Genomic DNA, 27,534 nt, shown 5'->3' on the forward strand with positions numbered 1-27,534 from the left:
AGGCAATTTCTTACTTGATCTGAGTTCACTGATCAAAATCAGGAAAGTTAGTACTGTTACTTTTTAGCTAATATGAAGCCTGAATCTCAGGTTTAATGAACTTTATCAAATTTTTCCCTGTCCAGGACCCAGTCTGGGATGGTGCACAGCATTCGCCTGCCCTGTCTCTTTGGTCTCCTCTCCTCTTGTCTCTCTTGACTTCGGCATTTTTTGAAGAATCAGTTCTTTTATAACATGTCCTTCACTGTGCGTCTCTTTCCTCATTATCACATTCAAGCTATGGGTTCTGGACAGGAGTAGCACATAAGAAATGTGTCCTCTGCACTTGATATCAGGAGACGCATGAAATCGGCTTGTCCCTTTCCTGGTGCTATTACTTTTGAGCATGAGGCCACTCTGAGGGCTAGCTGTCTCTCCTTTGCCATCCTGGAGAGGCCTGGCTATTGGGTAAGGAGACCCCAAGAGAAAAAGGCTGGGAGTGGACTGGGGTCAGGGGTGGAAGAAGAGGGGGAGTCAGGGCAGGTCAGGGGGCTCTGCACCCTGCTGTTTCCCCTGAGGAAGAACCCAAATGAAACACGTCAAGTCAGAGAGCCAACGCGGGGGCCTGCCACAGGTCACGGGTGGCCAGGTGGGCCTGGCTGAAGCAGTGGCAGTCAAGAGATGATGGCGATAAAGTGTCCTTTTGTATCTCCCTCTCTGCCACCCAGACCCACAGGAGGGAAGAGACTCAGAAGAGGAGGGGACAGAGGCACAAAGACCAGACAACCCTCTTCCTGTACCCAAGCCCACAGAGGGGGGGCAGGGGGGCTGGGTGAGCATTGAGTTGGGGTTGAGACTGAGACTTTAAGACTAGACTTTGTGAACTCCGAGCATACAGAAAAGACAAGGAACCACCCCCCACCCCCACATCCCCCCCACCCCCACACCCCCCCCACCCCACCCCCTGCCAACACGCCATGAAAGAAAGGGACTTCAGAGAAAGAGCGGAAGGCAGTTCTGGGGAGAAAGCAGAACTTGTCTAGATCACCCCCTCTTGAGAGCTCCAGTAAACTGATTCCTGCCCCCGACCCTTGTAGGGTCCCTAGGGGGTCCTCTCTGAGGACATGTGTCCCTGTCTACAGGATGAGAAGAAGCTGGGAAGGGTGACACAGCAGGACAGGAATGGGAACTGTGAAGTCCCTAGGTAAGGAGGCATGGCATTTTTTAAGAACTAAAAAGAGACTGGCTGGGCACAGTGGCGCGCACCTGTCATCCCAGCCACTTGGAAGGCTGAGGCAGGGGTATCGGGAGTTCAAGGCCAGCCTCAGCCAAAGTGAGGTGCTGAGCAGCTCAGTGAGACCCCGTCTCTAAATAAAATACAAAATAGGGCTGGGGATGGGGCTCAGTGGTCGAGTGTCCCTGGGTTCAATCCCTGGTATCAAGAATGAGAGAGAGAGAGAGAGAGACAGACAGACAGACAGACAGACTGGGGGTTGTAGCCCTCTGAGGCCGGTATGATTACAGGGTCGTCTGCATGCCTTGTGGTCCACTGAGCTATGGATGACTATTGGCCCATGGTTTTCATATTTGTAAAGTGCTCCATGGTTATTTAAAAGACTCCAATACTGTACTTCCTCCCCTCTGGTCCAAATTTCCAAAGATAACTATCATTGGTTTTCTTCCAAACTGCTCAGACATCTGTTTTTCATGTGTATATCTTCAGTTTGAATAAAAAATTGTAGCTCAAAATTTTTTTTTCCATTTGCAAATATATCATGAATCTCCTTTCACATTTCTGGTGAGCTCTACCATGGAGTGCTAAATATCCTGACCTCCTCTCTGGCTGATAACCAGAATGATATTCAGAGTCTATTAAATGAAAAAGAAGACCATATAGCAGAATTTATACATAATCTCACTTTTAATAAAATATGAATATATATTTATTTGTATTTTTGGTACTGGAAAGAGTAATTTAGCAGGATGAACACTCAAACATTAGTTTTAATGGGGTTTCTGGGTCTTACCTCCTTTTCTGGCTACTGCTTTCTCAATTTCCCTACTGTGGATATGTAGCAACTTAAAAGTTTAGAATTTTTAAAAAAATTTTAAAGGGAATCGGTGATCCTGGTAGAAAAGAAGTATAATGGGGTTCTCCAGAGAATCAGTGCCATAGGAAATTATAGATTTTATATATATACAAAGAAAGGAAGGAAGAAAGGGAATTACAGAATCTGAGCTATAAGAAAGAGATTTACTATAAGGTACTGGCTCTCAGGAATACGGAGATCGGAGGGCCTCCCCGTTGGCCATTCTCAAGTGGGTGTGCTTCAAAGGTTTGAAGCCCATGGTGTAGAGTCCAGCTCAGGTCTGAAGGCCTAAGAACTAGGAGTATCAAGGGCAGGAAAAAGCCAACGTCCCAGCTCAAATTGGCATAGTGAACTGAACCTTCCTCACCTTTTGCTCTGTCAGGCCCTCAACAGATTGAATGATGCCCACTATTATGGTCTAGACACGAGTGTCCTCCAAAGCTCATGCATGAGACAATGCAAGAAGGTTTGCAGGGGAAAGAATTGTGTACCAGTCACATTCTGTCTTCATTTACAGGGATTAACCTGTAAATGAAGACAGAATGTGGCTTGAGGATGTGGTCAATGGGGGTGTGCTTTATGGGCACATAAGTTGTCCCTGGACAGTGGATTCTGGGCTCTTTCTCTCTCCCTCTCTCTCTCTCTCTCTCTCTCTCTCTCTCTCTCCCCGCCCCCCCCCCTCATTGATGGTCATGTCCTGAGCTGCTTTCTTCCACCACAACCTTCCTCCATGATATTCTGCCTCACCTTGATTCCCGAGGAATGGAGGCGGCTGTCTATGGACTGAGACCTCTGAAACCGTGAGCCTCCACATAATCTTTTCCTCCTTAAAACTGTTCTTGTCGGGTCTTTGGCCACAACAGCCAAAGCTGACTAAAACGCCCCCCACATTGGGAAATGAAGCCATCTGCTCTGTTCAGCTCACCAACTCAAATCCCAATTCTAGAAGCATCCTCACAGATGTACCCAGAAATAATTTTACCAGCTATCTGAACATCCCACGGCTCAGTCAAGTTGACACTTAAGACTCACCATCACAGAAAGGGAGAAGACAGGTCCAAAACACCACTTTAGTTCAGGCACACAATCAAAAATTTAAAAGAATGAATGGTTGCAGATATGCTGTTTCTAAAATAATGGTTTCTTTTGTTTTTTTGTTTTGTTTTGTTTTGTTTCATCTTGTTTTGTTTTTTGGTTGTTTATGTCTTGTAGCTTAAAAACTAAAAACCTGAAAATACAAGGTGACACCAAGGTCACCCCTGAAGGAAGAAAATGACCATGTAAATAATCTCACCTCTGTCATTCCAGGGCAGAATCTTAAGACCTAGTCCCGTGGCCCTGTACAAACTGAGTTCTGTGTAGACACGAGGTCCTCATAACGCCTCAGGGGCTTCCTTCTTGAGCTGGGAAGAAGGATCAGGCTTTTCCCGAATACACTAAGGACAGCGAGCCAAGCTACTGACCTTTGCGCTCCTGTTTCATCCAGAATATTCTCACTCGATGGCGAATGTACTTGTCCTCCCGTAGCTTCTTCTGCCAGGTACGCAGTTCTTGAATCTCAGGATCACAGCGAACCTGGAAAAGCCCCAGAAAGCTTCAGTCCCTTTTCTGTGTACTTCTATGCATTATTAGTTTATTAACTCTGTGTAGAAAAGCCTTTATTCATCAATTAGAGATATTTTTTTACATAAGGGTACATTCCTGCCCTATCCCCAGCACTGGGGTTGGACCAGGGTCCTCTACCACGGAGCCACATCCCCAGCCCTTCTTTTTGTTGTTTTGTTTTGTTTTGAGACAGGGTCTCCATAAGTTGCCCGCGCTGGCCTCGAACTTGCAATCCTCCTTCCTCGGGCTCTTGAGTTGCTGGGATTACAGGTGTGTGCTGCAGTGCCTGACTGGACACACTTTTGATTCTCAAGGAGTCATTGTTCTAAGTGCATTATCTACATTCCCAAAGCTCACGTGTTTGAACATAAATGAGGTTTTATGAATATTTGTTATAGTAACGGTAGGTTGGGCGCATTCTAGATCTATGTTATCCCCTAGAAATACAATGTAGTCAACATGTTTAAATTTCCTGTCTCATTTAAAAAAAATGAGATTATTTTTAAGAATATGTTTTATTTAACCTAAAATATCCAAAAGTTTGCCATTCATTTCAGCCATTCAATTTATATTGATGTAATCAATATAAAATTGAGATATTTCACTTTCTGTTTTCCATGCTAAATATTCAGCATATGGTTCATTTTTGCACCTACAGTGAATCTGTCTGGACAAGTGCTTCGTAGCCTCATAAAGCTGGGGCCTACTGTACTGGATAGCACAGTTCTAGATTGATCTCTGTAAGTAGATTAACCCCAGCTCCATCCACTTTATACCAGGTGACTGAGTATCTACTAGGCCTGAGAAGGAGACGATGATTAATAGCAACTGTAGTAAATATTATATTTGCTTTACTCTATTACCTCCTATGTCCTAGGATTATATATTTTTACAAATTTTAGCTAGGCATGGTGGCAAATGCCTGTGATCCCAGTGACTCATGAGGCTGAAGCAGGAGGATCACAAGTTCAAGGCCAGTCTCAGCAACTTAGTGATACCTGGTCTCAAAATAAAAAAATAAAAAGGACTGGGGACATAGCTGGGTAATGTAGCAGCTCTGAGTTCAATCCCTATACTAAGAAGAAAAATTATTTTACAAATTTAAATCATTAAATAACCCGATGAGGCAGGAATGACGATTCCTATTTTTATAAATGAGAGAACTGGGTTGCCAATGCTTAGAGTGGGGAATGGAGTTGGGATCCACACTTTGGCAGACTAGCCTTTGAGAATCAGGAGCCTAGCAGGGCACAGGAGCAACATCCACAAGGAGTGGCAGGAGAAAGATACCAGGGAAAATGGGAAACTAAGAAGAACCAATGGGGAAAAAAAAAGGAAAGGAAGATATCAGTAAGTCTAAGGGAACAGGGTTGGAATCTAACCGGCCTGGAGTGGGCAGGCAGGAGGTGACTCCTGAGGTGAGTTTTGAAGAAGGAACTGGAGTTAGTCTTGGGGAGAAGGGGTGGAGTGGACTGGTGTTCGGGACAGAGGCCAGCCTGCACAGAGGTGTGTAGGCACAAAGCAGTCCTGGTTGACTAAGATAAAGGACAAGGTCAAAAGCAGTAGAGGGTTTGGAAGAGCCACGGAGGCCCACCCCTGTTCCAATCACCCCTGAACCTCTCCACTTGCCAGAGACGGTGCTCCTTACAAGTGGACCCCAAGACCAGACGTTGGTGGCTCTGCACACGTGGATGTGTGCCGACTTTTTTTTTTTTTTAAAGATAAGTTATAGTAGCAAAAGAATGTCGGGGAACATTCTGGAAAAGGAAAGACCACTTTTTCAAAGAAGTTGCCATGGTAACCATCACCCGCTCAGCTCTGGGTCAACTATTAAAGACAGCCGCGCTGGGGGCTCCCTTAGTAAATCAGCTCTGCTCACTTAAAATGAGGTGGTAGCGTCATGTTCAGGGGAACATTAGCCTGGGCTGAAATTAGTAGGCAAACTGGGGAAGTCACATGCCACTAGATCACTGTGGCCCTCTCCTGTCTTCCCAGGGTTCCCAGGTGCCCAAGGGGGTGGTCTGCTGGCTCTTCTGCCCTTGAACCTTGGCTCTGACAGTCAGGAACTAGTATCTCAGCTGCTGGGAGGGAACAAGAGGAACAGAAGCAGAAATGGGAACCTCACATAGCTCAGGACACAGTGTCTGCAGGGCAGGAGTAATGGGAGCCAAGAGAGGTGACGCTGGGCAGCACAGGCCTGTCTAACTGGGAAGCTGCTCCCTCACTACTGATCTCATGATGCTCCAAGCCAGTCTCTGCTTTTACAGGCCACCACTGGGTCAGTGACCCACCCAGGTCACTGGGCTGCCTACTCCAGTCACTGCAGTTCTTTAAGGGAGCCCAAGCCAAGGCTCTCAGGTTCCACCTTTTTAAAGTCACCCACACAGTCACCTCCCCATGCCCCAAAGGGCTCATTGAGTCAGGTTTCACCACCAGCCCCCCCTCGCAGCCCCCAAACCACCGTTCTTTCCTGGTTTACCCTATCAACAAAGGTCCACCTCTTCTTCTTCTCTTGATAATTGTATTTGGGGGAGATTTATTGTCCTTGTGTCCAAGAGCAACAAGTAACCTCATGGTTTTCCTTTTTAAAAAGTGATCAAATACATATTACGTAATATATACCATTTTCATCTTTTAAAGTATACAGCTCTGGGGCGTTAAGGACATTCGCAATGTCATGCAACCATCCGTGCTCAGTGTTATGGTCTGGACACGAGGTGTCCCCCAAGAGGTCCTCTGTCAGTACTAGAATGTTCAGAAGTAAAACGATTAGATTATGAGGACTGTAACCTGAGGGTTTAGTTAGCATCTGTGTCACTGGGACCAAAATACCTGACAAGAACACCTCGGAGGAAGGAAGGTTTATTTGGGGCTCATGGTTTCGGGATCTCAGTCCATAGCTCTGGGCCCAAGGTAAGGAGGAACATCATGACATAAGGGCATGGCAGAGAAAAGCAGTGCCCCTCGTGCCGGGGTCAGGAAGCAGAGAGACAGAGGGAGAAGGAGGGACCACAGAAAGAAGGACCCTTCAGGGCACATCCCAGTGACCCACCTCCTCCAGCCACATGGTACCTGCCTCTCACAATTCTCACAATTCAGTCATTTCACCTCTGAGCATTCTGCAGAAACAAAGGACACTGGGGAGGATGACTCACATCCAAACCACAACACCCAATCAGTGGGTTAATCCACTTGATGGATTCATAAGTTGTGGACCACTGTACTTGGGTGGTAACTGTAGGCAGGTGGGGCATGGCTGGAGGAGGTGGTCATGGGGGGTGTGGCCTTTGGGGGTTCTATCTTGTCCCGACAGCTCCTCCTTTTGCTATCTGCTTCCTAACAACACCATGAGGTAAGCAGCTGTCCTCCACTACTCACCTTGCGCCGTGAGGCTTTGCTCTACCTTAGGCCCAAAGGGATGGAGTCAGCCGACCATGAACAGCAACCTCTGAAACTGTGAGCTCAAAACAAACTTTACCTCCTCTAAGTTGGTCTCGTATTTGGGTCACAGAGACAAAAAGCTGACATGCTCATCTAGTTTCAAAACACTTGCATCAATTCGAAAGGAAACTCCGTACCTGACAAGCAGTCACTCCACATCCTCCCGCACCTCCCCCTGCCACCTACCAATCTGCCTTATTTCCCAGAGTCTTAGGCATTTGCTGATTCTGGATATTTCATATAAATAAAGGTATACACTCTCTGAGGCCTTTTGTGTCTGTATTTTTTTAGTTACACAGTGTCTTAAGGCTTACATGGTAGCGTGTATCAGTACTCCATTCCTAAGATTCCACTGTACAGTTATACCACATTATTCTTGTCCTTTTATCTCTTCATGGACATTTGAGTTGTCACCTTTAGGGTATCGTAAACAGAGCTTCTACGAACCTTTGTGTCCAAATTTTTGTTTAATCACCTATTTTCCTCTAGTCATTGGATTCTCAATTACCTAAACATTCTCAAACAAAAACACCCATTTCCGCATCATCAGGAAACGGGAGGCTGTTCACAGGCCTCTGCTGCCCAGTTTGGTGTTAACTTTCCTGTTTGGCCAGAGACGCCTCCCTCTGTTCCTTGACTTCCTTCATTTTGCACCAAGGGCTGCTGTTTACCCGTGGAGAACACAGCAGCCCCGCTAGTCAATGCCTCGTTGCCAGGAAAGCCTGGATCTGCAGAGAAGCCTTTTGTGAGCCCTGGGGAAAGCATGGGCCCATTGAACTAGCCTAATCCCAGTCATTATTACCATGATTAGGGAATCAATTTAAAGGGCAGTTGTTGTCCAATCAGCAAATACCACAGAGCGCAGTGAGATGTTTAATACATAAGCAAGGTCGTTACCAAACAAAGGCTCCCCTACCAGTGGCTTTCTATACACTTTGTTTATTTATTTATTTTTGTGGTACTGGGGATGGAATCCAGTACTCTATACTCCTTTTTTTTTAGTAGTAGTGCTAGGGATTGAACCCAGGCGCTCTATACTACTGAGCTTTGTCCCCAGCCCTTTTAATTTTTTGTTTTGAGACTGGGTCTTCTAAGTTGCCCAGTCTGGCCTTGAACTTGTGACCCTCCTGACTCTACCTCCCAAGTAGCTGGGATTATAGGTGGGTGCTGCCATACCCAGTTACCTACATTCACATTTTAAAATTACTGTTTGCTGTCCACTTGCTCTTTCAGAATAAGCACATGCAGTATAATTCACATTATCAGGCACTGGACGTTGGAGTAAGACAAAAACAAATAAAAATTTCTTTAGGCAGGTGTAAAAATTTTTAAAAATGCCCATGAAACCATCAAATTCCTTTTATTATATATGACTCTGATGAAAGGCACCCTAGGTACCATATTGGATTAAAAGTCAACTCCAAATCAGACACTCTGAGGATGAATCTCAGCTCTGCAGATTACAAACTGAGGAACCTTGAGCAAGTCACTGAAACTCTCTGAGCCTTGATTTCCTCAACCGTCAAATGGGGATAACAAAAATATTGACTTAAAGTTGTGTTGGGGTGAAAACAAGCTAATACATCTAGAGTGCTACAAACCAAGCGTGTGACACACAGTAAGTTCTCAAGTGTTTTAGTGACTTCTTAAATCAATTAATAAAGTATTGGGAATAAGCTGGATTCTGTGCCACGGTTGATCCCTACAACTGCTGTAGTGGCTGCCAAGTGGCGGCAGAGCCCACGAGTTATAAAATTGAAAGCAAGCTCTCCTCCCACGGGTTATAAGCACTGAACACATAAATGATTTTTATAGTTTTATAGCATTGGGCATTAGCCAGCTGGTCCAGGAGTCTGGGGGCTCCATAGGATAGCTGCAGGCTGGGAAGAAAGAGAGGTGTTTGCAAAGACTTGGAAATTATCCGGCACAGATCTCTACTTCTGAATGTCTCTTAGGGAAGTTGTTTTCCCTGCTTCTTGGCAAAATAGACAAAACCAGCAACCCTTTCTGGATGATTCCCTGGGGCTTTTTCTAATTGCCCCAGAGGAAAACACTGTTTTACTGCTGCTGGAAAGATGCTGTCCAGTTACACACTGGACAACTCCTGCAGTGATGCTCGCAAGCATCCGCCAGCCACCTGGCAGGAGAGGCCACCTGGAAAGTTATTCCATCTTAGCCATGGCCTGGCGTGCTAATCATTATGCTGATGGATTCTATGCCCTAGAAAAGCAGATTCCAACACGGAGGACATACGCGTTTGCAAAATCTCTTTCAATTACCTAATGAATTATCGGGAACTCAAAATGCATGAAATCAGTTTTTTTTTCTTTGTAAGGAAGATTCATGAGTTCTTCTCAGACTTTTGGCAAAACAAAATAAAGTTGTTGCTTTGTTTTGTTTGTTTGTTTTTGTTTTGTCTTTCCGTCCTGGCAGTTATTAGCATTTCTTATTGTCTCAAGGAACTAATTTGAAAGACCTGTGCTATCATTTAGTTGCTGGTATTGTGCAGGTGTTGCTGATATTCGTCTGCAGGATGACAGTGTGCTTGTTAGAGCTGCTCAGGACTTTCAGAGAGGGTTAGAGGAGTATTCTAGAGCAGCATCTTTCAAACAGTGGGTATCAGCATATTAGGAGTAAATTCAATCAGGTGGGGTGTGAATGGCATTTTAAAAACCTGACTGAGTAGAAAATAACTGTGACTCCTTTATCATTAAGAACCCTCTTACCTCTGATAAAATATTTTGCCTCAAAGTTTATTTTATCTGATACCAATAATAATAAATAACCTTTCTTTAATATTTGTGCTATGCATCTTTTCCCATGTCTTTACTTCAACCATTGTGGGTCATTAAGTGATATGTATGTGAGTGTGTGTGTGTGTGTGTGTGTGTGTGTGTGTGTGTGTGTATCTAAAAATCAGAGATGAAGCAGGACACAGTGGCACCTGTAATCCCAGGAGAATCCCAAATTTGAGGCCAGCCTAACCAATTTAGTGAGGCACTCAGCAACTTAGTGAGGCACCTGTCTCAAAATAAAAAATAAATAAAAAGGGGCTGGGGATGTGGCTCAAGCGGTAGCGCGCTCACCTGGCATGCGTGCGGCCCGGGTTCGATCCTCAGCACCACATACAAACAAAGATGTTGTGCCCGCCAATAATTAAAAAGAAATAAACATTTAAAAAATTCTCTCCTCTCTCTCTCTGTCTCTCTCTCTCTTTAAAAAAAATAATAAATAAATAAAAAGGACTGGGGGTGGGGAATGTAGCTCAGTATTAAAGTACCCCCTAGGTTCAATTCCCAGTTCCAAAAAAATATATATGGATGGGCTTATTCTACTGTTTATATTTATTATGGTTAGTATATATTTCTCTCTCTCACTTTACTGTGTTTTTATTTATTGTAGTTTTATGTTTCTTTCTAGTGCCTTATATTTCCTGTATTCTACTGATTTATATTCTATTTTCTTTCTTTAATATGTTGCTATAATGTAATAAAGTAAAACACTTGAATCGGTCCAGGCTCCTAAATGATATGAAGACTTCAGAAGGCCGTAACCTCATCTTCCAGTTCTCAGCTTTCCCATTTTTGTTGCCTAGTGTCTAAGTTTCCCCTTATTTATCTCCCATTGGCTCATGCCTGTTTAGGTCTATGGGCTTCCTCAGACACCATCGTTTCTTCATCCCACTCCTTCCGTATGGGTTCGATTTCCTTCTAATTCAAGAATAACATTTAGGAGGATCTTTCAGAGAGAGACAAGTCTGAGAATGACTTATAACCCTTGTCCTTGAGTGACAACTTCGGGGGTACATAATTCTAGGTTGAATGTTATTTTCCCTCTGGATTAGAAGAGTTGACACTGCGCTGTTTTCTGGAATACAGCTGCTGATTAGAAGTCTGTGCTCTTCCTTGACTTTGTAGGTAACTTTGCCTGCAGGACATCTTTAAGGTTTCTTCTTTGCTTTTGGCATTCCACAGTTTGACCAAGAAGCATATTGGCGTGCCTTTGTTTTTTTATTTAGCTAATTCGGGATTCGTGTTTCTTCGCCTCTGGAATATTCTCACTCAGTATCTCTGGGAATATGGTTTCTCCACCATTCATCCCGTCGTCTCCCTATGGGATTCCCACTAGACTCATGCTGGACCTTCTCCTTCTGGCCTGGTCTCTTCACTCTTTCCACCGTTCCCATCTCTAGCTTCTGCTTCATTCTCTCTCCAAGATCTGCCTGCCAGTTTCCTAATTCCTCCTGCAGCTGTGTCTATCTCTTAGTTAACTCATACCCAAAATATGGTCCATGGCTAACCTCTGGTGGGAACTTACTAGAAATACCAATTCATGGCTCCTCCAAACCCCATTAAGTCACCATTTACCAGAGAGTAGGTCCTGGAATCTGAGTTTTAACTTTCCCGGTGTCTCTGATGCTCACACACACTTGAGATGCTCTGCTTTAGCAAACTTATGGATTATCTTCATTTCTGAAGGTTGCACTTACTTCTTTATAAAATCTGAATCCCCCTCCTTCTCTCTTACTGTCTTGTTCCTTAGGCAAGGTTTATTTTATTTTTTTCTTTTGGTAAATCTCTATAATCATCTTAAGTACGCTTATTTCATAGATTCAAATTGCTACTCTTAGGGGCCTGAACTTTCTAGTTGGTTGTATTTGCTGACTTCCCTCTTCCTTGTTGGTTTATTATTTTTAAATTATGAGCTCAGAACTTTTGAGAGTCTTTGTTCCAACTCCAGTTCTTGTCTCTTATCTGGGGGTCAGTAAACTTTTGTCAAGTTTCAAATAGTAAATATTTTTGGCTTCGTGGGGCTATCCAGTTTGTCATATCAACTCCATTCTGCCATTATAACATAAAATCAGCCATTGACAATATGTTAAAACATGGGCAAGGGCTGTGTTCCAATAAAGCTTTATTTATAAAAAATGGGCAGTGAGGGGGATTTGGTCCAGTGGCTATGATTGACTCACCCACCCCTGGCCCTATCCTTGAGTAGGCATTAGAACCATCGCCCCCAGCTTCCTTACTGCCTCTCCCCTCTCCATGCCCTACGTGTCATTAATTTAAGACTATGTTCTAAACTTACCTGATGACACTGGGGTCCCTAGGGCCCTGGGCCTATAGGTTCTGATTCAGTACCTGTGAGGCAGACCCAAGGCTTGAGTATGTTCAGCAAGAAGCCCAGGTGATTCCAATGATCTGAAAAGTTTGGGAAACCCTGCTCACATGGATCAGAAGGCCAAGACTGGGCTTTCAAGTGACTATAACATCTGTGCTGCTTTCAGTTCTTACATGAATGCCATGGTGATGACCCGAAGCCCTGACATCGGAGCCAAGAAGGACGGCTCAGTCAGGAAGGCATGACTGTGACTCACTCAGCAGCTGCTCTCCGGTGGGGTCAGCTTTGCAATGCTGGACCTAAAAAGACGTCTCCCAGGAAGCCACACCTATTTTGTTTTAAAGTCCCCCTTAATAACAAGGCCCTATCACATTCCGAACTACGGAGAAGCGGAATTTCCCCCAACAGCTCAGTGATGACAGTTCAGATAAAGTTCAACCCACTCTTCCTGAGACTTGTTTGCCCAAATAATCAGAGAATGAATAAGCTGCTAAAGCATTTAAGATATTTGATGGACTTTCCAATGATTGATGGGGTTAAACTGTAAAAAGTTTGCGATGCCAAAGACTAGAGTTTTCGCACAAGGCTTTGATCTCTTCCTTAACATCAAGACTCAGAGGTGACGTGTGTGGTATTTTCACTACAAAGTAGCGCCAGCATTATTTTAGGAGTTTATGCATATTAACTCTTGAGAAAACATTTGTTTTTCCCCCCACCCCACAGTGCTGGGGATCAAACCTAGAGCCTTTTGTACGCTAGGCAAGGCGCTCTGTCATTGAGCTACACCCCCAGTCCTTACATATTAACTTTTCTTAAACTGGGAATTGAACCCAGGTGTGTTCTACCAGTGAGCTACATCCCCAGTCCTTTTTGAGATGGGGTCTGGTGCATGCCACATGCCTGGCTCTTACGTATTAACTCTAATCCTCAAATCTGTGATGTAGGCATCACTGCCATCCCCATTTTCAATGAGGTAACTGAGCCAAAGGGAAGCAAAATAATTTTCCTATAGTTGCATTTATAGCCCAGAACTTGAGCCCAAGTAGTTCCCCGCCCCCAACCCAGCACTAGGGATCAAACCTGGGAGTGCTCCACCACTGAGCTGCATCCCCTACCTTTTTATTTTTCATTTTGAGACAGGGTTTCTCTGAGTCACCTTGGCTGGCCTTGAACTTGAGATCCTCCTGCCTCAGCCTTCTGAGTAGCTGGGATTACAGGTGTGTGCCACTGCACTCAGTTTAAGTAATCTAATTCTGAAAAAGGTAGTTCTCAACTCTGCATATAGGAATCACATGGGGGAGCTTTAGAGAAACCACTGATGCTTGGTCCAGAAGGGTGGTGCCTCTAATTCCAACTGCCCAGGAGGCCGAGGCAGGAGAGTTGTAAGAACAAGACCAGATAGTACAACTGAGATCCTGTCTCAAAATTAAAAAAAAACAAAAAGAACAGGCAATGTAGCTCAGTGGTAGAGCACCTTGGGTTCAATTCGCAGTACTGAAAGCAAAGCAGAACCTACTGATGCCCATGTTTTACCAGCACAGCCTCTGATTTGATTGATGGTTTCAGGGTTGTCATAGTTGCCCAGGTACTTCTAAGGTAGAGTCAGGGTTGACAGCCACCATTGGGAAGCTGGACACTCAACTTGAGTGATGGGTGTGGGGGCGTCTCCAAGTGTGGTCCCCAGATTAGCAGCATCACCTGAGAACTTCTTTGGAATGTCAGTTCTCAGGTTTCACCCAGACCTACTGACACAGATACCCTGGGGTCACAGCTCTGCAATCTGTGCGTCAACGGACCCTTCAGATAATCCTGATGCAGGCTGAAGATTGAGAACCACTGTGCCATGTCCCTGGTGAATCACATCTCTCTGGATCCTCGCCCCTTTATAAAATTGCCACTCTGCTCACTAAATAGGGGACTCTCTCTCCCTTCTTCCGAGACCAGGCAGATCCTGTGACTTGCTTTGACTAACAGAAAGTGGAAGCGCTGTTACGAAGGTTCCAGAATCTAGGCCTCGACAAGGCTTGGAAAACAGCAGCTTTGGCCTCCCTACATTTAAGGAAGCTGGTCTGATCCACTGGAGAACGGGAGGCCACATGGAAGACAACCACAGTGCTCCAGCCACCTCCAGAGCCACTGCCAGACACGTGTGGAAGGCCAGCTAGGACCTTCCGGCTGGGCCTGGTCACTAGCTGAACTTGGCCACAAGTGAGTCCAGGTGAGATCAGCAGAGGAAGCAGCCAGCCCAAACAGAATCATGAAAAATGATCAACTGCTGTGGGTTTAAGTCACCGAGTATTAGGGTGACCTGTTACTCAGCAGAGGGGACTCAAGTGCAGCTGTGCTGTGCACCTATGACCTTAGCCTTGAAGGGACACTGTTTAGTCCTTCCTACAAAAGGACTGTAGGAAAGTTGGGAATGTGGCTGGTACCAGAGCCAGGAGGGTTCTGGGGGCCTCACAGGCAGGTCTGGCTCCCTGGGCACTGCCCTGGGCAGTCACACGGGCCCTGCGTGTAGAAAGGCCCCACACTTATTTTACGCTCTGCTGTCACCCTCTAGAAATTCTTAATAACTTTGAACAAGGAGCCCTGCCTTTTCATTTTACACTGGGCCTTGCAAATGATCGGCTAGTCCTGCTCATTGGTAGCTGTCTCATTGTTCCTCACAATAACCTAGGGACCAGAATTCATTATTATTATCAGTCACATTTTATAGATAAGGAAGATGAAGCTCCGTGAAGTTCAATGCTAATACAAGGTCACATGGTGAGGGGGGCAGGCTAGCGCTCAGGCTTCTCAAGCCAATCCCCAGCGCCAACCCACCGTGGAGGACCCTGTGCGACCGCAGATAAACCTGGAGTCTGATCTGTCAACTTTCATCACATCCTTGGGATACGCTGTGACTAGGCAAATAAGGTGTGTGTGGGGGGGGGCAGTGCTGAGAGCCTGGCAAGTTGGCAAAGCATTTTCTGGACTCACAGCTGTAACCCGGAGTGTATTGAATAGGAGCAGATGGGGGAAGGGAAGGGGAGGGCCGGGCCTGGGAAGTGGGGCTCAGAGCACTCTGAATCTTTATTTATAGTGCTCTGGCCTAGTTCAGCCTGCTGGGCAGCTCTGAAATTGCCTTGAGAACTGGGCCTAGACGCTGACCATGGAAACCGGGCGCCTTCGTTCTGGGGTATGGCTGGAATCATGCTGGGCAACAGACAAAGGTTTTGTGAGCTCAAGGACGTTTTTGAAAAAAAAAACAAAAACAAAAACAGGATTTTCTTGGACTGGGAATGAAAACAACATTTAATTGAGACCATCAGGAAATGATCAGAATATAGTCTTAGAGAAGCAAATACAGGGGTCAGAGCAAGTTAATAAAAAGCCAGCAGTTAGGAGGCCTCAGCCATGTGCCTGGCACTGTGCTGAGGACTGACACGCCCCCTTTCATTTCTACCCTCCTAAGAGGGCAGTGCCATGGTCATTCCCACTTTATAGGAAAGGAAACTGAGGCTTAGGAAAATGAAGTAATTTGTCCAAGGTCATAGGGTTGGCAAACCGGGATTCAAATCTGCATCCTGGCACCTCTGTTACCCAGACAGTCAACTATGGTGTTGTAAAAAACTATAGTGTTGTAAAGTCCTCAAACTTTAGAAAGTCAAGACTCTCCCAAGGGTCTTGTTAAGAAGCAGATCTTGGGGCTGGGGATGTGGCTCAAGCGGTAGCGCGCTCGCCTGGCATGCATGCAGCCCGGGTTCGATCCTCAGCACCACATACCAACAAAGATGTTGTGTCCTCCAAGAACTAAAAAATAAATATTAAAAAAAAAAAAAAAAGAAGCAGATCTTGATTCAGAAGGTCTGGGATGGGGTCCTCAGATTCTGCATTTCCAACCAGTCACCAGATGATGGATGATACTCGTGGCCTGTGGACCGCAGTCTGAGTAGCAAGCATGTAATACACAGTAGTTTTTCTGCCTTTTTTTTTTCCAGTATGGTGATTGAACCCAAGGGATTGCTAGGTGAGCCCTCTACCACTGAGCTACACTTTAGCTTTTCCTGCTTCTGTCATCCTCCTACAATCTGCTCTCTTGACAGCAACCTCAGTTATTGTATCGGTTTCCATTGCTGCATAAGAAATATCAGCCTCCAAACCTGACAACCTAAAATGACAGCACCACAGTGCTGAGGGTCAGGAGTCCAGGAGCAGCTCAGCTGGGTGGTTCCTGCTCAGGGTCCCCCTGAGCTTCCAGTTAGGCTGTCAGTTGAGCCCAGAGTCATCCAGAGGCTGAACTGGGCCAGAGGATGCACTGGGCTGGCTCACATGGCTCTTGGCTGGAGGCCTCTGTTTCTTTTCATGCAGATTTCTCCACGGGGCTCTTCGAGACAGGACCTCCGGCTTCCCTCAGAGTGAACGATCCCAGAGACAGAGAGAGAGCAAGCAAAACTACAGTATCTTTCATAACCTAATCTTGGAAGTGGCACACCATTATTTCTGCCATTTCCTATTGGTACAGTGTGGGAAGGGACTCAGCAGGAATGTGAATCCTAGCGGGTAGAGATTATTGGGGAATCACTGTGGATGCCAACTACCACAGATTCCTGAAAAAAATGTCAGTTGGATCATGTGACTCCTCTGCTTGAAGCCCTACTAGTACTTCTCATCAAATTAGAGTAAAATCATCATCTTGTTGAAGGCGCCCATTAGACACAGGACCTGGTCCCTGATCTTTTCTTGCCTCTGTCCCCCTCACCCCCGGCTCACTTTCATCAACCACACTGACTCTCTTACTGGTCCTCAAATACCTCCAGCACCTGCTTTTCCCTCTGCCTAGAGTGAACTTCATTCAGGTCTCTTCCCAACACCTTCTCAGAGAGCCCTTCCAAACCTCACCACCTAAAATAGTAGTCTCCGTTATTCTCTAGCCCTTTAATTTGCTTTGTTTTCTTTCATGATATTTCTTTCTATAGATACTTATTCAGCAAGGCGTATGATTCCTACCCGACACTGAGTTTGGCCATGTAACTTGCTCTGGCCATTGGGGTGTGTCTGTGGCAGGGGCAAAGCCTACCTCCTAGTCTAGGACCTGAGAAGCCTTGTGAGTTTTGGTCACCTCTCTGAGAGCATTCAACCTCTGCTGTCGCGCGCTGTCGCGCTGCCCGTGGGTTGCTCACAGTAGCCTCCTGAGGGCATGTCTGGCCCTGGGAACTACCTGTGGCACCCCCCACAGGGATTGACCACCTGATGCAGATGAACTTCCCCCTCAAGCTGTGCCTAAGATCCCACCTGAGATGGGTGTGACTTGCTGAGATGCCAATCAACCTGCTGACTGCCAACATCACAAGCAAGACTCCGCCCTGGAAACCTTATCCCTGCCTTTGAGGTACCCCCTTAAATAAACCACCTAGTCCAGCACCCATGGGGACTAGATCTATCAGGGGCTTTGCATTATGTAAATATATTTCTGAGTATCTGTGTTTTGTTACTTATTAATTATCTGAGATTGTAAGTTTTAGGGTGGCTTGGATTCCCCTGGGCAGAAAAGAACCCTGCAAAGAGACACTGGCCCTCATTCCCCCCAAAACTCTGCCATGCAGACACTAGGCCCTATAGCCTGCTGATCTCAGAAGGATGAACCCCACAGCCCAGAGCTACGTGTGGCAGAGCCCAACCCAGGGCAGGTGAAATTGGACTGGTCTGCAGACAAGGAAGGTGAAGATCATATGTAAAATTTGGGATGGTTTATTAAATGTCATCATTGTGCCCATTGCTGACTTTTTAATTTTTAATTCTGATGGTGCTGGGGATCAAACCCAGGGCCTCTGGCATGTTGAGTATGTGCTATGCCACAGAGCTCCACTTGGTCACCCTAATTGACCCACTTCTTGACACCTCTCTATTATCCACATGGCAAGAAGGCAAGCTCCGTGAGGCAGGCCTTTGTTTTATTCCCTAAAGCATTCCCAGCGCCCAGAAGTAGGCTGGCCTGCCTGCCACCTAATAGGGATAAATACGAGTCGGTAAATATTAGTGGATGAATTGATCTAATTGTAAAAGCTGCTCCTTCACCATTGTACTCCACGGCCTCCAAATCACCCCAAAAAATTGCAAAAAGAAAAAAAAATTGCAAAATACAAACTTTCTGTCTTCGACAGCATTTCTAGGCAGCGTAGTATTCACCAGGAAAATGTGACTCACGTCAAGCTGTTTTCTGTTGTCTCTGTGCCAGATGCCATCTGTCCTCACCTAGGTAGTGTCACAAGTCAGCCAGAAATGACAATCGAGCCCTGCCTGTGAGCGGAAGTGCTGCTTTCAATGACTCCGGCTCACCTGGTTGGGCTGCTGTCCTGAGAGGCAGGAAAAACCCAGAGGTGGCTAAAGAGCACATACAAAGGGAGGAAACGTGCCCCCAGCCCCTGTCCGGAGCAGCTGCAGCCGAGGGGCTCTCTCTGGAAGGGAGGAAGAGGAAGCTCAGGCAAGTGGCCAAGCCGCTGAGCAAAACCGGGAATCCGCATACAGAAGGCAGCAGGGAGGGGAAGCAGTTCAAGAACGACTGGTCGGGAGTTTAGGAGGAAATGAAGATGGAGCAGCCCCTAGAAGGTCCTTCAGTCCTGCACCCTGGGCTCTGAGGGTCCTTCAGTCCTGCATCCTGTGCTTTGAGCCAGAGGCTTTGGAATGAGAAATGTGTGTCTAAATCCCTACCTAGCAGCTACCTGGTGGTATGTTTGCCTTCAAATACGAATATTCCAGAACAGATCTACGTGGGCAGACTGCGCACGGGATGCTACCTCTGGGGGACAGGTAGATGGCTCTCCAGTGCAGGCACAGATTTATAAAAGAAATGCCTCTTATATGTACAAACATGCAACATAATAAGTATATATAAATGCTCATATACACAAAGGAAAAATGTGAAAAGGCACACCCCTAACTCGTAATAGTGGTTTCATCTGAGAAAGAGGTTTTGGGATAGGCCAGGAATGCAGATGAACATGTTCCCATTTTACTGCACATATATTGTCATATTGTGTATTTATAAAATATTTGAGTATATCAAATATATAAATATGATAAATGTTGTTACAGATAGTGTGAGAGTCTTGCCATGATAGGCAGACACTATACACATGGGCCACATCCCCAGCTCTTTTTATTCTGAATTTTGAGATATGGTCTTTCTAAGTTGCCCAGGCTGACCTTGAACTTACAGTCCTCCTGCCTTGAGCTCCAGAGTAGCTGGCATTATAGGTGCGCACCTATGAGTCTGCTCACCTTGAACCATCTCTATAGAATTTGAATTTTGTTTACAATCAGCATCTGTTCTTTCTCCTTAAGAATATCAATAAAGACTTCTTCCTACAAAGATGACCTTCCACACCAAACTGCCATGGTGCTCCTCACAGTATTTTCAGAGGTGGTAAAAGGTGGGAGCAAAGTGGCACCTCGTTTCTCATTTGCCAGTGGTGGGGACCCTTTCCCCTCTCGTTCTGATTCAGGGACTGGCTGTTGAGCGGCTCTGAGACGCTGTCATGGGTGTCATGCCTCTGCCTGCTTTGTTCTTCTGTGACATCTGTGTTTGCTTTTTGGCAAATGCGCTGACCTAACCCGTCCTGCTGAACCACCCTGGTCTGCAAGGTACGCCAACTTCTCAGTACCACTGTGGACTTGGGAGGGAACATGTTCACCCCACTTCCCCACCTGATCGCCAGGGTCCCATGACTCTTTCAAGCAACCTTCTGATGGCGCACGTAAAATGACAGAAAGACTCCCCCTGTCCTTTGGTCTTTAAAGCCTCTCTCATTTATTTGAGAAATAGAACATCTGGCAATTTTCAAATAGAAAGGACATCAATATATCATCACATCCATATTGGAATCATTCATTTGTGCATCCAAAGTTTACAGAACACTGTTTTATGTGTTGCCACATTTAAATAAAGTAGTTTCCTCATCTGTATGTGAGATAATAGTAATGCATGCTTAGTGCAGAGCTGTATGTAGCAAATGTACCAAAATATCAGATGGTGCTATTTTGGTGGGGGAGTGGGTGGTACTGGGGATTGAGCCCAGAGGCCCTTTACCACTAACCCACATCCCCAGTCCTTTTCATTTTTTTTTTTTTAAATTTGAGACAGGGTCTTGCCAAATTGCCCAGGCTGGCCTCAAACTTGGGATTCTGGCTAGATTATGCTATTTTTAATATTTAAATATTCTCAATATTTTCATTTTGATTGTTAGAGCTGTCTTGGGGATCCTCGTGGCATGGAAGAGCTTTGTTTCTGCAGCACTCAGTTTTGTGCTTGGCAAGACGCTCGATGCACGTTTGACCATGAAAGAATGAACCCACAGTCAGGTGTCAGTCAGGTGTCAGTGGGAGGTAGGTATGGCTGTGAGTGGGGTGGCAGAAGGGAGCATCTCACACCTGATGTGAGTACCTGATGTCTGTATCCTCAGACTAAAACTAAGCCTTCTACATGTGGAGAAGTTTGGGGATCTTATTCTTCCCGTTCTGGAGACTTACACAGGGAAGTCATGTTGACCTTCCTAACAACTGAGAAACATTTTGTACGTGTAATAAAATGTTCAAAACCAATTTCAAATATGTAGGTTTCAAAACTATGTCTGAGATGGCCTAAGGAACAGATCTCTTTGGACTTGAATCCTCTGGTTGAGAAGGTAATGTGGTAGGAAACATGCAATGACATTGTTAGATCCCAAAGTCAGCAAACAGCAAGAGGACTCCATAGAGAGGAAACATCCTTCTATACAGAATGCCCAGGAGATACCCAGGCAGAGACAGCTCAGGAGGTCACAAGGGTGTGACAGCCCCTCTCAGCTATTGGGAGGTAGAGAAATACCAACAGCATGGGTGGTAATTTGATGCCACACCCCATTTTTAGCATTCCTTTTGCACAATACCATGTCTGACTTTTGCTGGCAGCGTCTGCCCACCTGCCTGCAGATATCAGCCATCGGAAGGCAATTCCGTCTTTCCTGTCTGATGCTCAGATGAACGTTTGTGCCCGGGCTTTCATGGCAATGCTACTGGGAGGAGAGGATTTCCAACAGCCACTTCAGGTCTTCACATTGCAAGGCTCGGTGAGGAGCTGGGTCTCAAATGCCAACGACAGAAGCGAACACACAGTTCTCAAGTGCAGTCTCTGGGGGATTAACCAGCACAGCTGCAGAGGTCAGGGATCCTGGCGCACAAGCAGCTCCCCACGGGAGCCCAGGTTCAAGTGCCTGCAGGAGGGGAGGCTGGCTCTTCTTCCTTCTCAGGCGCCCTCCCTGGGGAGACCATTCAAGGAATTCAGTCACTCATTTCAAAAATTCTAAGCACTTGCTCTGTATCAGACACTGTTCTAGTTCAAGGGGCTTCAGAGACAAACAAGCGAATGTCTGATACAATATCAGGTAGGAGACAATTGAGAGGAAGGAAATAAATCAGAGTAAGAGGATGGACGGTGCCCAGCGCGTGCTATTTTAGAAAAGGCGACCAGGAGAGACATCCAAGAAGAACCCTAACAAGGTAAGGAAGGCACCAAAACTGATAGGTTGAAGGTACCAAGACAAACAGTAAGTGCAAAGGCCCTGAGACTGGAGCCCGCTTGGTGTCACTGAGGAACTGCGAGGAGGACGCTGGTTGGCTTTTTAAAAGATGCTGTGTTAGTAGGATTTTCATTGCTGTGACCAAAACACCTGACAAGAGCAACACAGAAGAGGAAAAGCTTAGTTTTGCTCATGGTTTCAGAAGTTCAGTCCGAGGTTGGCTGACTCCATTGCTCTGGGTTTGAAGTGAGGCAGAACTTCATGGCCGAAGGCACGGCAGGGAAAGCGGCTCAGGACATGCCAGCCAGGAAGCCGAGACAGAGCTCCACTCACCAGGGACAAAATACAAACCTCAAAGGCACGCCCCCAGCGACCTACTTCTTCCACCCACACACTACCTGCCAGAGTTACCACCCAACTAGCAAAATCCATTCAAGTGGATTAATCCACTGATTGGGCTACTACTCTTATTACCTAATCATTTCACCTCTGAACATCCTTGCATTGTCTCACACATGAGCTTTTGGGGGATACCTTGAGTCCAAGCCATAACAGATGGCCTATTAAGAAAATCTGAACCACCACCAACAAGAATGGTAATAATGATGGCAAATGACTGCGGAGTTATAAGGTGCCTGGCTCTCTGCCAGGTCCTTTATGTGAACTAACCATCTGATTCAACCCTTCAAAGGCAGGAACTCTTATGACACCCATTTTATAGACAGGAAGTCATGGTTCAGAAGTCCAATAACCGGCCCAAGGCTGGAGATAGCCTGAGGTTCCAACAAGCCCCTCTGCTCCAAGAGCCCAGGTTATTAATGAGTGGATGTGGCATGTTTCACATGGAAGAAAAAAAACCAAGACTTTCCATGTGACTCTGACATCAAGAACAAGAAAGTACAGGCTAGGGATGAAGATGACCTTGAATGACCTTACAACACCCCCCCACACCAAAAACTTTTTAATTATCCTGCTCACTCGCCCAGCCAGCTCCTGGCCTGGAACAAACTTTCCTTCCTCTCAGGGCAGAATTTCTGCTTTCAAGTTGGAATTTCTGCTTTCTGCAGAAAAAATACAGGAGGAACTCCAGAACCTTTCCTCTGTGTCCTCTGAGCCTTCTCCTACCCCACGGTTCTTCTCTTGGGCTGGGTGCACCATCCATCTTCCCCCCTCACTGTGCAGGTTGGTCTTCTCTAAACAGAAAGGAGCGGCTTTTCAGGAAGAATAGAGTTAAATCAAATCAGAACACAGGTAACACCCAGCCCTTTTTATTTAGGGTTCTCAGCACGCTCTGCCTCCTGGACTGTCCTTCCACTGACTGATCCAGTGTGCTTCTCCAGTGAGTCCAATCCAGGTGCAAAGGGCTTTTCCTGAGCACGAGAGCCACCTGTTCTCCAGGTGATGAGGCTGCCATTTCTAAGACTCCCAGCAGGAGGTTTGTAGGCAAAAGAATCAAACGGCTTCACAACTGGATTTACTACTGGAGCATAAGTACTTCTCTTTCTTTCTGATTGTTGTCGTCGTTTTCTGGTTTTGATTTTGTTTTTTTGTCTTTGTGTTTTTGAGACTGGGTCTGGCTATGTTGCCTGGACTCTTGGGCTCCTGGGTTCAAAAAATTCTCCTGCCGCAGACTCTGAGGTGAGGCTGGTGCTATAGGTGTGTGCATGGCCCAAACTACAAATCCAAACAGGAATACTATGAAGTAGAAAACAAGATGATTTTGAAATTTCAGAATAAACTGAATACATTAACAACTGGATTAAAAGAAAATAGTAAATGTGGTCTGAACACTGGGTTTTTTCATATTTAGATAAACACACGTACACATACAAAGTCCACATACACATACAGCTTTAACTAAAGAAGAAAAAGTGAAAAAAATTACTATGGTTGAATGCAGGTTTCTAAGTCTTTATGTAAATAAAGGGTTTTTTTTATTCCTGTGTAAAAACAATATATATTCTTTGCAAACAATTCAAAAATAGAAAAACTAGAGGGTAAAAACATTTTTTCTACCACTAAACAACCACAGAGACATTTATGTATTTCTTTCCAGCCTATTTCTATATGTAGCTTTTCATTTTTTTTACATAATTATAAACAACCTGCACATAAGACAGTTTATTCTTTTTTTACTTAGTTATACTATGGGTAATTCCCATCTTGTGATCAAGCCCTATATTAATTTTTTTTAGTATCTAAATAATATTCTCATTGAGTAAATGCCCAATGTTGATTTTATAATTATAATATTATTGAATGCTAGTTGTTTATGTCTTACCTAATCTAAAAGATCCTGCACAATTTCAGGAAGAAAACTCTCAGACTCTGGCATAGCAGTGCTCCTAGATTGTACCACAGGACAATGTCCAGTGTCTCACCCAGCTGCCGGCTGTCAGTGGAGGTTTATACACCTGTGGTTAGGAGCCGCCAAGGGCAGTGGGATTAAAACCAGACAAGTGTAACAAATAGCCTCTCACCCATTTCCAAGCTTCTCAAGCTCTCAGAGGTCTGCTGTATATGGTTTCGAGTAGCTTCCCAAACAGATGTGCAGTGTACAAGCCACACAACTGAACACCACGGACATTCATTCTTGCATCCTCCAGCATCATGTGCTTCAGGCTCTCAATCTCCCCTTCTTTCCCTTCTCCACCAGGCCATTGGAGCCCTCTCTTTGGGTATACTTGCATACTCTGCTGATGAGCGTGAGGGTAGGTCTAGAGGTTAGATTAGCCTCCCTAGAGGGTAACTTAGCAATAAAAGGTAAAAAAAGTGAATTTTTTTCCTTTGGCAGTGGGGATTGAACCCAAGTGTGCTGTACACTGAGCCACATTCCCAGCCCTTTTCATTTCTTTGACACAGGCTCTCACTCTGTTGCCCAGGCCGGCTTGAATGTGCAACCCTCCTGCCTCAGCCTCTGAGTAGCTGGGATCACAGGTGTGAGCCACCATGCCTGGCAAAAGGGGCTTACTCTTGACATGATCAGCTCCACTGCCAGCAATGAACCGTACGGGGGAAAAAAAATCAGACGAGTGTGCAGACACAAAATAAGAATATTTTTCATAAAATAGTTTATACAAGAGAGAAAACTAGAATGTCCAATTACTTGTGGTTAAATAAGTTATTGGTTCCCAATGTGTTTATATAAAAATAGCATGTATATCAGAGAAGCATTAAAATCTGGGGGTAAATCTTTGTATATTAACAGAGAATGCTATCTCCAATTTATTATTGTGGAGAGAAGACAGACACAAAACAGTGTTTACCATCAAAATTAATTTAGTAAAAATATAAAGGGAAATGTCCTATATGAATAGTAAAAATGCTAGAGGAGAAATACCAATAGATGATCTGCAGTACTTTTTCCCACAATTAATATGTATTATGTGCATGTGCCCACGCATGCATGCACACACATTAATAGATGTGTTTGGGGCTGGGCTTGTGGCTCAGTGGTAGAGGGCTAGCCTAGGACATGTGAAGCTCTGGGTTTGATCCTCAGCACCACATAAAAATAAATAAAATAAAGGTATTGTGGGCTGGGGATATGGCTCAAGCGGTAGCGCGATCGCCTGGCATGTGTGCAGCCTGGGTTCTATCCTCAGCACCACATACAAACAAAGATGTTGTGTCTGCCGAAAACTAAAAAATAAAAATTAAAAAGTTCTCTCTCTCTCTAAAAAATAAATAAATAAAAATAAAGGTATTGTGTCCAAATAGAACATATATATATATATTCCCCCCCTCCAAATAGATGTGTTTTAGTGACATCCGCCCCTTAAAGCCATTTTCCCTTGTCAGTCATGGCCAATTCTCCAGCTGGAAGGCCACAATCTGTCTCTGGGACAGACTGTGATGGTCACTCTGCATGAGTGGACCCAGATTTTAATTTTGTGCCAATACCTTCTTCATGTGCTAGTAATGAATTGTCTAGACATATTTTTTAAATTGAGAGTTGCATGGCCAGGACTCTGGGTTGTAAGCAACAGAAATCCATCCTGAAGAGGACTCACTGGTTTTGCTGAGTCCAGGTATTCAAACAGTGCCCACGGGGCCAGTGCTTCTTCCCTGTCCCTTGGTCCTATTTGCCTCTGCAGTCACTTCTCCAGCAGGCTCTTCCCAGTGGTGAGGTGGTCGTTGATGGCCTGGTGTCTAGGTGACCCCAGGGCACAGAGACTGCTCCACCCCAACATCTCCAGGGAGGGGCCCAGAATGGCCCAGGTGAGGGGCTTGACTTAGGACCCTGGTCATGAACTAGCGCCTAGGGCCGGCGAGATTCAGGGTTCCAGTGCTCCGCTGGCTCAGGCCCCTACAGCCGGGGAAGGCCCTTCCTCTCAGACCTTTTATTTATACCAAGCTCTTCCTCCTTGAGGTCCCTCACTTACCCCAGGTCAGCTCACTGTAGACAAAGGCACAAATATGAAGGATACAAACTCATACATCCTCAAGAAGAGATAGGATCTTCATGGTTTTTATTTTATATTATTTTTATTGCTTGATTTGATTTGATTTTTTTTAAATTTGAGTAATTTTGGCTGAGCATGGTGGCGAACACCTGTAATCCCAGCAGCTTGGGAGGCAGAAGCAGGAGGATTGTAGGTTCATGGCCAGCCTCAGCAATTTAGTGAGGCTGTAAGCAATCTAGAGAGACCTTGTCTCAAAATTTAAAAAGGGGGGGGAGGGGCCTGGGGATGTGGCTCAGTGGTTAAGGGTCTTTGGGTTCAATCCCTGGTGCCAAAAGAAAAAACTGTGTGATTCTGAACAGCCTTACAGGGGCTGCGACAGCCACCTCCTGCCGCAGTAGTGATTCTCAGTTGTCAGGATGCCTGGGAGCAGGGATTTGCTAATGTCGCTATACCAGGTGTCGCCAATGGGTTAGAATAAAGCACAACAAATGAGGAAAATAAGAAACACCAGGAGCTTATTCACATAGAATAAATATTCAGTGGGTTTGTCTAGTCCCCCCTTCCTGCATCATTTAGGAGATTTCAATCATTATGGCCACAAGAACCTTATTAAAACTCAGGGGAATTTTCTTGATCAGTTTTTATCCAAGGCATCCGGAATTTCATAAATGGAAGAGCATCTGTGACACAGTGGAGCGGGACTCACCACCAGTGAGTTCTCAGAGGCCCTGGTTGCATTCACAAGACTCAAATAGATTCAAAAGACAATAGCAATATGTAGTTTTGCCAATTGAAACACTGACTTCAGAACCACTAGGCTAGTGTTTTAAAGAAGAAACGTGAGAACATTGTCTTCCACACAAGTACTTAATGCTCTGTAACAAGCATCAGGGACCCACTTACAAGGCTCATCGTAAAGGCACAGCTCCCAAGAACAGTTCACTACAAATAGCTCTTCTTATCACAGGACACTTCTGCTGATGCAGTCGGTTAAAAAATAATGTTTAAATAATCGTGTGGCTAGTTTTGTGTTAGACAAGCAAAGATGTCAGATTTCTGAACTTTAAGAATTCATGGCAAGGGGGAATGGGCCTAGGAAAGAGAGTCGGCTAAATCAGACTTCACTTGCCTGTGTGCATAGACGATGGCTGGACCAGTGTCATTCTGCATGATGGACAACCAGAGAGCGAGAAGTCGTACTCCATATGTGTAATACGACACGTGGGTAATAAGTCAAAATGCATTCTACTGTCATGCCTAACTAGTAAGAAAGATCAAAATATATTTAAAAAAATAATTTAAAAAAAAAGAATTTATGGTAAGATGAATCAGCCTTAAGATACAAGGAGTTCTGAC

General features: G+C 45.2%; 1 protein-coding gene and 1 long non-coding RNA gene across 10 annotated transcripts in view; one reads left to right on the top strand and one right to left on the bottom strand.

Annotated features, from left to right (window-relative positions):
• Iqck (IQ motif containing K) overlaps nt 1-27,534 on the bottom strand; it is a 120,738-nt gene that overhangs the window by 27,277 nt on the left and 65,927 nt on the right. For 4 of the 7 annotated variants that reach the window (XM_040277396.2, XM_013357877.4, XM_040277395.2 and 1 more), the window contains one exon: nt 3,533-3,644. In XM_040277396.2, coding sequence (XP_040133330.2) covers nt 3,563-3,644 — 82 coding nt within the window. In that variant the 3' untranslated portion in view covers nt 3,533-3,562. Of the gene's footprint in view, nt 1-3,532; nt 3,645-20,001; nt 21,512-22,732; nt 23,468-27,534 lie in introns of those variants that run through there. The other 3 variants (XM_040277391.2, XM_040277390.2, XM_040277394.2) reach the window with 2 other exon arrangements.
• On the top strand, nt 14,977-17,991 carry LOC144367537 (uncharacterized). 3 transcript variants are annotated; one of them, XR_013427026.1, is made up of 4 exons: nt 14,977-15,152; nt 16,587-17,322; nt 17,455-17,607; nt 17,822-17,991. It is a non-coding gene; the product is annotated as an uncharacterized LOC144367537 (long non-coding RNA). The 3 variants fall into 3 exon arrangements; XR_013427027.1 differs by having other exon boundaries at nt 14,978-15,152; nt 16,587-16,675; nt 17,195-17,607; XR_013427025.1 differs by having other exon boundaries at nt 14,978-15,152; nt 16,587-17,607.

The sequence above is a fragment of the Ictidomys tridecemlineatus genome, chromosome 10, assembly GCF_052094955.1.
Source record: "Ictidomys tridecemlineatus isolate mIctTri1 chromosome 10, mIctTri1.hap1, whole genome shotgun sequence".
In the NCBI taxonomy this organism is placed as follows: domain Eukaryota; kingdom Metazoa; phylum Chordata; class Mammalia; order Rodentia; family Sciuridae; genus Ictidomys; species Ictidomys tridecemlineatus.